This window comes from Hevea brasiliensis, chromosome 12, assembly GCF_030052815.1.
Source record: "Hevea brasiliensis isolate MT/VB/25A 57/8 chromosome 12, ASM3005281v1, whole genome shotgun sequence".
NCBI classification, from domain to species: Eukaryota; Viridiplantae; Streptophyta; class Magnoliopsida; order Malpighiales; family Euphorbiaceae; genus Hevea; species Hevea brasiliensis.
In genome coordinates this window covers 12,031,715-12,043,419 of record NC_079504.1, presented here as the reverse complement: position 1 = coordinate 12,043,419, position 11,705 = coordinate 12,031,715, and the positions used below count along the sequence as shown (strand labels likewise).

General features: G+C 35.4%; 1 protein-coding gene and 1 pseudogene across 2 annotated transcripts; both read left to right on the top strand.

The window, feature by feature from the left end:
• The first annotated feature begins 421 nt into the window (after window positions 1–421).
• Window positions 422–5,671, top strand: LOC110658309 (pentatricopeptide repeat-containing protein At3g09040, mitochondrial). 2 transcript variants are annotated; one of them, XM_058131136.1, is made up of 4 exons: window positions 422–4,277; window positions 4,441–4,593; window positions 4,982–5,225; window positions 5,314–5,671. In XM_058131136.1, exon 1 carries the CDS (start codon window positions 614–616, stop codon window positions 3,686–3,688), a length of 3,075 nt encoding a protein of 1,024 aa, XP_057987119.1. In that variant the 5' UTR covers window positions 422–613; the 3' UTR covers window positions 3,689–4,277; window positions 4,441–4,593; window positions 4,982–5,225; window positions 5,314–5,671. The 2 variants fall into 2 exon arrangements, with proteins under 2 accessions (XP_057987119.1, XP_057987118.1); XM_058131135.1 differs by having other exon boundaries at window positions 422–4,593.
• Window positions 5,672–6,757: 1,086 nt separating this feature from the next.
• Window positions 6,758–11,257, top strand: LOC110658344 (protein trichome berefringence-like 7; annotated as a pseudogene).
• Window positions 11,258–11,705: the final 448 nt, after the last annotated feature.

The window sequence follows — 11,705 nt, the reverse complement described above, 5'->3', positions numbered from 1 at the left end:
ATTTATTAATGGAACGAAGCTACTTCATTCACAAGCCCTTTTTAAAACAGTACGTAATTTTTTTATTTTTATTGTTTGATAACATCAATGCAGATTAAAGAAGTATTTTGAACAGAGTAAATAAAATATATTATTTTAATTTTTTTTACTGAATATTTTTAATTTAAAATATTTATATAAATAATTAATCGTTATTAATTAATATTTAATAATTAATAATTAATAAAAAATTAATATTTAATGGTTAATTTCTTTTTAAATTAATGTTATGTATAACATTAACTCTAAAAATTTTTTTTTTAGCTTAGCTCCTGAAACAATAAATGATATATGTTTGTGTCTCTATTTTATGAAATAATAATTAATTAACAATTTTTTAAAAATATTTTAATGACTTTAATAATATATTTACCCCTTGTTAATTAGTTTTGCGATTTCATCTTTTAACACATTGAGGCTTCATCCTGTTGATCGGAACAGCCATACACCTTCGCCTCTCCCTTCTCGTACTCATCAGGCATATGCTAATCTTCTTCTTCTCTAGCACCTGTTTTTTCACGGACATTTTACCTTGCTGACCTCACCAAGTCATGTTAGAATCATCGCAGAGCCAATGCGTCTCAGATTTTTCTTCAAAACATCTCCCACCTCAAACTCACACTCCTGTCTTCACCAACTCACATTTTCAACTATTCCATACGACTCGAACCACCTTATTCAGACCCCTAAACCCCACACATACACCCATATCTTGCTGTCCTGTCTTCGGAAATGCAAACAGTTCAAAGCACACCACACGTTCGAAGAAACGCCTCAAAAGCTATCGCAGTTTTCAACAACCAGCAGAATTATCCATGCACAAAGCCTTAAACTTGGGTTTTGGTCAAAAGGGTCTTTAGGGAACGCCATTCTTGATATTTATGCCAAGTGTGGCAATTTGGATTTTGCAGAGAAGGTGTTTAATAGACTTGAAAATAGAGATGTATTGGCTTGGAACTCTATTCTATCAATATATTCGAAATTGGGATTTTTGGATATGGTTTTTAAGTCTTATGGATCATTGTGGACCCATGGAGTGTGGCCTAATGAGTTCACTTTTGCTATTGTTTTATCAGCTTGTGCTAGATTGGAGAGTGTTGAACGTGGCAGACAAGTTCATTGCAATGTTGTTAAGATGGGATTCGAGTCCGGTTCTTTTTGCGAGGGTGCTCTTATTGATATGTATGCTAAGTGTAATAGCATGGGTGATTGTCGAAGGGTGTTTGATGAAGGAGTAGAATTGGATACAGTTTCTTGGACATCAATGATTGCCGGGTATGTTAAAGCTGCTTTGCCTGAGGAGGCCTTAAAAGTGTTTGATGAGATGAAGAAAGTTGGTCAGGAACCAGACCTAATTGCATTTGTGACTGTCTTAAATGCATATGTTGGTCTAGGAAGGCTTGATGAGGCATCCAATTTATTCTCCCAGATGCCTAACCCCAATGTTGTTGCATGGAATGTGATGATTTCAGGGCATGCCCAGAGAGGTTATGAGGCACAAGCTATCGAGATTTTCCAAAATATGAGGAAATCTGGTATTAAGTCCTCAAGATCCACATTAGGAAGTGTATTGAGTGCAGTTGCGAGTTTAACTGCTCTTGACATTGGTTTGCTAGTTCATGCAGAGGCAGTTAAACAAGGGTTAGACTCTAACGTTTATGTTGGAAGTTCATTGATTAGCATGTATGCTAAATGCGAGAAGATTGAAGCAGCAAAAAAAGTTTTTGATGCTTTAGATGAGCAAAATGTTGTCTTGTGGAATTCATTGCTTGGGGGTTATGCACAAAATGGATATTACTATGAAGTCATGGAATTGTTCTCCAACATGAAGAGCTGTGGTTTTCATCCAGATGAATTTACCTATACCAGTATTTTGAGTGCATGTGCTTGCTTGAGATTTCTGGAAGGGGGTCGGCAATTGCATGCAGTCATCATCAAGAGTAAATTTGCCTCAAACTTATTTGTGGGAAATGCATTGGTTGATATGTATGCTAAATCTGGTGTGCTTGAGGATGCAAGGCAACAATTTGAACTCCTGAGGTACAGAGACAATGTTTCTTGGAATGCAATTATTGTTGGATATGTGCAGGAAGAAAATGAGGTTGAGGCATTCCTTGTGTTCCAAAAAATGCATTTGCTTGGGATTCTGCCTGATGAAGTCTCCCTGGCCAGTATACTGAGTGCCTGTGCAAATGTTGAAGGTATCGAGCAGGGGAAACAGATGCATTGTCTCTCAGTCAAATCTGGTCTAGAAACGAGCCTTTATGCTGGAAGCTCCCTTATTGACATGTATGCTAAGTGTGGTGCTATTGGCTCTGCACATAAAATATTTGCAAGCATGCCTGAGTGGAGTGTGGTCTCCACGAATGCCCTTATCGCAGGGTATGCTACTATTAATCTAGAAGATGCAATAATACTCTTTAAAGAGATGCAAACTGAAGGATTAAGTCCATCCAAAATAACTTTTGCAAGCCTTTTAGATGCATGTGGTGGACCTCAACAATTGAATCTAGGAAGGCAAATCCACTGTCTTATTCTAAAGAGGGGCCTTCAGTATGATGATGAATTCTTAGGCATCTCACTATTGGGCATGTACATGAACTCCCTACGAAAAGAAGATGCAAATATTCTCTTCTCAGAAATTTCAAAACCAAAAAGCACTATATTGTGGACTGCAATGATTTCTGGACTTGCTCAAAATGATTGTAGTTATGTGGCTTTGCAGTTCTATCAAGAGATGCGTAGCTGCAATGTGCTACCTGACCAAGCCACATTTGTCAGTGTGCTTAGAGCATGTGCTATCTTATCTTCTATGAGAGAAGGGAGAGAGATTCACTCACTCATTATCCATATTGGTTTTGACTTAGATGAATTAACGTGTAGTGCCCTTGTAGACATGTATGCTAAATGTGGGGATGTGAAGAGTTCCATGCAAGTTTTTGAGGAAATGCAGAGTAAAAATTATGTTATTTCTTGGAACTCAATGATAGTTGGATGTGCTAAAAATGGATATGCAGAAGATGCACTAAGGGTCTTTGATGAGATGAAGCAAACACATGTTTTACCTGATGATGTCACGTTTCTTGGTGTTCTCACTGCCTGCAGTCATGCAGGGAGGGTATCTGCAGGCCGTTATATCTTTGATAGTATGGTTAACTATTACAAGATTCAGCCTAGGGTGGATCATTGTGCCTGCATGGTTGATCTTCTGGGCAGGTGGGGTTTTCTTCAAGAAGCTGAAGAGTTCATCTATACACTTAATTTTGAATCTCATGCCATGATTTGGGCTACGATGCTCGCAGCTTGCAGAATACATGGGGATGATGTTAGGGGCCAAAATGCTGCTGAGAAACTCATTGAACTTGAACCCCAAAATTCTTCACCCTATGTGCTTCTTTCTAACATTCATGCTGCATCAGGAAACTGGGATGAGGTTAATGCCTTAAGGAGGATAATGAGAGAGAAAGGAGTGAAGAAGTTGCCTGGATGCAGCTGGATTTTAGTGGGACAGAAGACAAATATTTTTGTTGCAGGGGACAAGTCCCATTCTAGTGCTGGAAAAATTGACATAGTTCTAAAAGATTTGACAGCTTTGATGAAAGAAGATGTTTATGCTACTCTAATTGATTCTTTTATCCATGATGAATAGCGAAACCTTCTTCTGTCACTGGCTATAGGCCTGCTTAATCAGACATGAAGTCCTTACTAAAGATCATGCCGAAATAGTGGAAGTTACATTGACGGATAGAGACTGTTAGCCACATTATGACTGAAAGGCAGAGAGACAGGCAAGACCTTTTATTTTGGAGGTCTAAATCTGCATGAAGTCTCTCATATTCATTGTCGTTTGGTCACTCAAGCATTGATTGACATATGGTTTCTCTACTTGGGACATTGAATATTTGAACATGGCTGAATGTGATTGCTGAGATAACTGACTCATTGATTTGATGAACTCACTTTGACTGGAATAATGAACTGAGAAAATGAAAATCACCTTAGTGTTAAGTAAGGTGGCCTTTTGGAGAGTTGACTTTATTTGGATAGTTTCACATAAGTTGCATTGAGTACCATAAAGATTATTTTTACAAGTCTTTTCATGTTTGATGGGATAGGTAGGTTTTCTTAAGTATTTGCTGTGTTGGATTTTGGCTGATTAGTGAGTTCTGCAGTGGAGACTGGAGAGGTATCTGGCTGTGGATCTGGTGATGAACTTGGCTGGTCAACCAGATGCCAAGGTAGTTTTTTCGGTGTGAAAATGTGGATGTCAATAATGGGAAGAATTTTTTTTTTTTTTTTCTTGATGTTGTTGAGGCTGCAGACTTTGATAAGAAGCTATCACTCTAGCTCAATTGAAGTTATTTACGAATGTTATAATTTTGATGTGGATTCTTTTATCAGTTCTGGATCCCCCAATATGGAAGATGCTGGGAGCATGATCGATGATGCTAAGCTTGCTCAATGCATGTTTGGCAAACATAATAATTTTCTTCTAACTGGAAAGGAGGAGGCCAACCTTTCAAACCATCCATCTATGAAATATATACGTCAAAGGTGAGTCATTAATTAGGCAAGGGCAAGGCTATGGGAATTTTTTTACCAATTTTTTCCTCTGAGTTTGTTGCTGAATTGAACCTAGATTGCTGTGTTATCTATCTAGATACTTCAAAAATGAAAACTAAATTTGGACATGTCATGTTGATGCCAGTTTCAGTCATTTCTTCTGTAAAATCTGTTTGACGCCACTGGAATCTGTTTGATGCCAGTTTCAGTCATCCAAGATAGCTTGAAATTCTTCATATTAACTGGAATCTAGGTTTGGCTCCAAATGAATTTATTATTATTATTAATATTATTTTGCAAAAGCAGAAATATTTCTTGATTATGGATGACTTGCATCCACACTCAATGGCATTATGAAATATGGAATGTTTCCGTGCAGAACACATGGGATGGCAATATGGAATTAAGGGCCAAGAAGCTGCTGAGAAGCTGGCTGAGCATGACATCCTAAATCTTTATCCTACATGCTTGATTTTTAACAATTTTGCTGCATAAGGAAACTGGGGTGACGCTAATACTTGGACTATAGGAGAAAACTGAAAAAGGTGTATGGATGTAGGTGGATTGTGAGGAGACAGAAGACAAATTCTTTTATTGCAGACTAAAAGTCTCAATCTTTGCAGGTAAAACTGATGCAGTTTTTGAAGAGCTGATATAGATGATTAAAAAAAAATGCTTATGTTGCTTAAATTATTGTTGTGACCATTGCAGAGTAAGAGAAGGCCCCTCTTTTGTTGTTGCCTCTCTACCTATCTAGGTAGAGTTGAGGGCTTTACTGAGCTTAGGCAACAAGATGTAGTTGGTTGAAGATACAGATGGAAGCCATGCACAGACTGCAGATAAAATATGACTCGGGTTGGTGGATGGACAAGCAAGGCTGGCTATTGCTTTTCTGAAGGTCAAGACTCTAAATACGCATTTGATCACACCACAGCCTTAACTACTATGGCATTTAAGTTTTTAAAATGGTTCATTTATAAATCTCCAAGTTATTTATTTGATGCACTTGTAGTTGGAAATAATGAGCCTGCAAATAAAAAATCAATGAAAAGTTCCAAGTTCAATCCTGGACCCTGCATCTTGTGAAGGTGGTTTCTCACTCGCAAAATGTCACTCCTTTCAACATTGATTCTTATATTGCAAAATGAAAGGTAGCTCAAAAACTCCATCTTGTATCCTAATTCCCGAGGATGAATGAAGATGAAGGTGCCCGTCACTGGCTGTGCAAACGCGATTAGCAATATTCAAAACTTGAGCTCTTCCTATTCTGAAGTCTGTAGCCCAATTCTTCCTTTCTCTTCTGGAAATTCACCAAGAAAATTCATGGGTCTTTAGCAAATGAGTCCTTGGTGTTAGTTATGAAATCGGTGTCCTAACCAACTTGCTGTTAGGTTACATTAATCCCTAATCATAAATTTCTCCCTAATTACACCTTCGCGTGTGGCTGTACCAAGTGCCATCCATAAATTATAAAAACTAAAATAACGCAAACTACATTCTTTGAAAAACTGTGTTGTTGTAAAAACTCACTCTGTTAGCAATCAAGGTATCGTCATTAGACAAAATACTATAGTTTATGGGTTTGTTTAATATTACTGTTTATATTATTACTAAAAAAATGCAAAAATTAATTTTAAATTAAATTTAAATTATTTTAGTTATTAAAATTTTAAAATAATTAAATAATTTTTTCAATAACAATAAAAATATTATACTATAATGCTAAATAAACTGTAAAAGGTGGTAACTTTTAACTTTTGAATGATGTTTTGGAATCTTCTTTAGCTTATAATTTTTTTTTCTTAAAAAAATAGTATTTTACAATTTAATTTTTGTAAAATGACAAAAACTATAATTTAATTTCTCTATTTTTTTTACAAATAATTTCTTTATTTAAAAAAAAGTTATAATTCTATTAACAGAATAATTATTTTATTAAAATTTATTATTAATCAATCATAATTTGAATAAATCATTCTAAATCACAGAATTAATTTATTATAAATATTAAAATTATAAGAATTAAATATAACTTTCAATCCACTAATAATAAATTGCAATATAAACTTATTTTATTAATAGAAAATATATGTCAAAAATTAATTTATTTTTCATTAAAAATAAAAAAATAAATTATAATTTTTATCATATATCAAAATTTAAATTATAAATTATCTAAAAATACACCTATTTTTTAGTCAAATTGCTATTGCATTAGACATGTTTGGTTTTGTATCTGCTTAACTTCCTCAAACACAAAATGAAAGTGCAATCAAGTGTAACCATGTTTAGATATACTCTCTGACTTTTTTTACAACAGACCAATAATGTTCGAAAACGTGTAAAGCTTTGTAGACCCTTCTTTGTCTTAACAGCTTTGGCCTTTTGGTCAAGTCCATAAGATCACGTTCGAACCAACCGTTAATTTAACGGTTAATTTACCATTGCTTTTGATCTGAAAATGACCACACTGTCCTCGCCATTTCAACTATAATTCCCACTTATGGTTCATCTATGATGACAAATTGAAGCTGATTGTAGGCTGTGAATAGAAGGATGATTGAGATGGTTGAGGGATTCAACCCAAGTTCATTTGGCCATTTGAGGTCCTTTTGCACAAGGGAACAATTAAGCGTCATTGTAGATTCTGGATCTTTCCATCCTTCAATGGGGTTATTGCAGTTGGTTCATTATTATCATTCCTTTTAGCCATGGTATGTGCATATTTGTTTCTGTTCCCCAGATTTCAGCCAGTTGTTCATAGTTATGAGATTCCTAAGTCTAATGGTTCAATTAATGAGTGCAACATTTTTAGAGGAAGTTGGATCAAAGATGAAAGTTACCCTCTATATAATGCCTCTCAATGTCCTTTTGCTGAGCGTGGATTTAATTGCTTAGCTAATGGGAAAAGTGATAGAGGTTAAACAAAATAGAGGTGGAAGCCAAAGAATTGTGACATCCCAAGGTTCAATTTGCATCGAATTCTTGAAAATCTGCATGGGAAACGGATTGTTTTTGTTGGTGATTCATTGGGTAGAACACAGTGGGAGTCTTTGATATGTATGCTCATGACTGGTGTGGAAGATAAGAAGAGTTTTTATGAAGTCAATGGGAATAAGATCACTAAACAAATTAGGTTTTTAGGTGTAAGGTTTAGTTTGTTAGATTTAAGAATTGATTTTTACTGATCAGTTTTCCTGGTGCAACCTGGTCCGACCCCAAGGCATGCTCCTAAGAGGGTTAAATCAACTCTTAATCTTGACAAATTGGATGATATTAGCAATGAGTGGATTGATTCTGATTTGCTAATATTTAATTCTGGGCACTGGTTGACACCCAGTAAACTTTTTGAAATGTAAGTTATCTACTTTTTCTGAGGGATGATTATATACCTTTGATAATGTTTCTCATAATGGATCTTGGCTGCAGTTAATTTGCTGAACTGTGCTTGCAGCTATTATTGCCTTCTAATAAAGAATGTGATCCATTGACCTATCATTTGTGTTCCCCTTTTCAATACTTTGTTTAGCTTCTTATTAATTTCTCATAACGTGGCTTGTGAACTGTAATATATACTCATTGATAAATGTCACAAAGCTTGCAGTGCATTCTCACATCATGTCATATTTTGCAATTTTGCCAACTAACAATATTATTCCTTGGGCATCATAAATATTTGGTTTCTATTAGGAAGACTTAAATTACAAATTTACCGGGAATAGTATGTCCTAAAGTTCTTCTGGTAGGAATTGCAATGTTAACATTCTGTATATACAATATACATGAATGGTTGAAGGATTAGCTAGGAGTTTGCTTGTTAAACTTTGGAATTTTCTTAATAAACAAAGTGCATAAAGAATTATGCAATTTCTTTTTTCCTGACCAATCAACTTGAAGAAAATGTCTTTTGACTTAGGTGGTCTTAGATCTACATGAGGATATAAACTCCATTTCATGGCAATATATCAACTGCTGCTTATTTAACTTTATTCTAGTCTGTCTGTCCAGTGTGAAACTTATCATTAGTTGTGAAACTTATCATTAGTCTCCAAACTCCAAAGGCTTTCAGCTAGCTAAAATTATTTGAGTTTGTGCCTGAATTGTAACATACTTAACTTCAGCCATCAATTGGAGGAGCTGTTGAACCCTCTGGATGTTTGAAGGATATTCCTCCAATGCTCAATTTAAACAAGTACTAGATGAAAAACCAATAGAAAATGTGTGAAAAAATAGAAGTTCTTTTCTGAATTTGTTTGCAGTGATTATGTGAAATTAAGTGCATGAATATCCATTAAGGAACATATTTTTCACCCTCCCATTCTTCATTTTTGGTGATAACCATGAGTGATAAAGGTTTTATATATGTGCCTCTGTTGTGCTACCTTTCTGTCTGGAAGAACTCATGTTACTGCTCAAATTTTAATGAATACTGTCCATAATGACATATATAGTTGTACAAGTTTGTAATTTTATGCTGTTATCTGTTTGCTGTATTGAAGTACACTTGGTTCCCATGCTAGTTGAGATAGTGATTGTGGTAAGGAAAAGCTATGAGAATATAAGTAGCTTTAAGATAAGAAAATAGTAGAAGGGAGTGTATTGGAACTAGTAACATTATCCTTCTTATCGTTGTGGAGGTCAAGATGGGATCTTCAAATTATGCACCAATAACATCATCATCAAAGAACATGAAAAATAACATTGTACTTAATTTGTGGCTAACTATGTAGCTTTTGTAGTTTGATTACATTCTCATTTGAGACAAATATCTGATATTATACTCTTGTTTTCCAACGTCAACCAATGCATATGGAATTGATATTATATACGTCCGGCGTTCTTTGGAATGGTATGCGTTGTCAACATATTATATTGTCCATTAAGCTTGCTACATATTGAAACCTACAGAATTTTAGCTTAATGTTTCCAAATATTTGGCAACTATAAAGTGCTCCTAGCATGGTTTTTCAGACAGAGGCTGTTATTTTCAGATTGGTGGTTCGCTGAAGCGCGGAATGCCTATCACTACTGCCTTCAAAACAGCATTAAACACATGGATATCTTGGGCTGAGACTACCATCAATGTAAATAAAACAAGTGTATTCTTCTGGACTTTTGAATCTTCCTGTTAGAATTATGACTCAAAATCCTAGTAGGATTTGGGGAGATTTTTTTCTAATTTGAGTGGAAAAAATATTCCTCAGTAGGATAGAGAAATATTTCATATATAGTAGAACTAATCAGATCAGGATTGAGGGAATTAACACTATAAATAGGAGAATAATGGAAAAAGTTATTTGGCTTTGACTGTTGCCCATTGCAGATAGGGGCTTTACCAATTGCTGAGTATTTGGCTTTACCTATTGAACAGAGAGAGTGGCTTTGCCCATTAATGAGAGGCTCCTGCTCATTGCAGTCTCACGAAAGGAAAGAGACTTTGGTTTATGATAGAGAGAGGACATAGAATTCAAGAGGAAGAGATTCTTGTCCATTGATGAGAGGGCTCTTGCCAATATAGTTGAAGACACCTTTGTGGTGTATGTATTTATTATGAACAGTTATGTAGTGTGGGTTCTCTTGGGTTTAATTAGATTGATGGGTAGTATAGTTTTGAGCTTATAATTATAATTAATGATTATATTTATTGATGATAGTGGAAGATGACATACCCGTGGATGTAGCCTTACGTTGAGGGGGTGAACCACGTAAATATATGATTGTTTTGTATGTTTTCTTCTTTGTAGTTTACATACTTCCGTGGTGCACAACACTTCCCAGAGCCATTTGCCATTCTGTTTGCTTCCACTTTTGGTTTTGTTCATCTTTAGTTTAATAGGTTGCCTACATTTTTGTCTTGTATTTGTCATTTTAGTGACAATTCTATGCAAAAGTAGAATGATTGTATCAGTTGCATTTGTACCAGGGGCCAGCACCGTCTTTCTTGCAAAGTGACACGGCGCCCTTCATCAAAAACTGGAGGGAGAGATGGAGCCCATTTCAGACATAATAATTAAGGCTTTGAAGAAAATGACTGTTCCTGTAACAGTTCTACATGTGACACCCATGGGGGCATTCCGAAGTGATGCGCGAGTAGGTACTTCGAGTGACAATCCATCTTTGCCTGATTGCAGCCATTGGTGTCTGCCTGGAGTACCTGATATGTGGAATGAAATTCTCATGTCATATTTGATGTCCAAGAATGAGCTATCTGTTCCTTAAGAATGAAGTTGCAAGTTTTCCCGTTATCCTATGCCCTCAATTCCAACCTATTTAAATTCCTAAAGCTTTTATTCAACTAATTTCAGCTCATAAGAGACTTACAGGGCAGAAAAAGCGCAACAAATGTTGACCAATGTGCAATTCTGGATCTGAGAACACTTGATACGTATATTCTTTTGTTGTCATTGTTGGTGTCATCACTTGACATTCTCTTCACACTATTTTATGCAAAAAGAAAAAGTTCCCTGGCTGTAGCTTAAGAAACGAACAATTTGGATGCTGCTATTCTGCGTTCCTGTAGAAAGAACAATGATTAGATGTTGAGGTTGTATTTGGCTTGAATTGTATAAAGAGGTTAATTCAGTTCCCGGTCTTGGAATGCTGCAAGTCTGCCACATTTTAATTGGTACCAAATCTTCTCATTTCTTACTTGAAACTGTATCTATTTGAAATTATTTAATATTAAAGCACATCTTAATTAATTCACTGAAATGAAAACATATGTTAAGTCTCTGTGTGGTGACGTTCTTCCACATATTTGTTTATGGGAATCACATGGGTGGCTTGAAGTTTAAACCTTAAACAAGTTGATGCTTTGGTTGAAGTAAAAGGGAAAACAAAAGGGACAGAAAATGGAAAACAAACTTATGAACATTGATCTTCAATCCAAGCATGATGCATCAATTTAAGTATGATGCGTCTTCGTATGCTACTTGAAAGTGACTTATTCATAAATACAGGCCAATAGGCTACTTTGATCATATAGTGCAGTTCCATTGTGCCTGGCAATGTTATCACTAGAGTAAAACAAAGCTTAAGAGCCCTTTAGAATTTGCTGTCAATACACTTTGTGTGAAAGGATAAATTATCATGGCATCAGCGTA

What these genes read in the sequence shown, in the direction of transcription:
- LOC110658309 (XM_058131136.1), top strand. Translation starts at nt 614, where the DNA reads ATGCGTCTCAGATTTTTCTTCAAAACATCTCCCACCTCAAACTCACAC.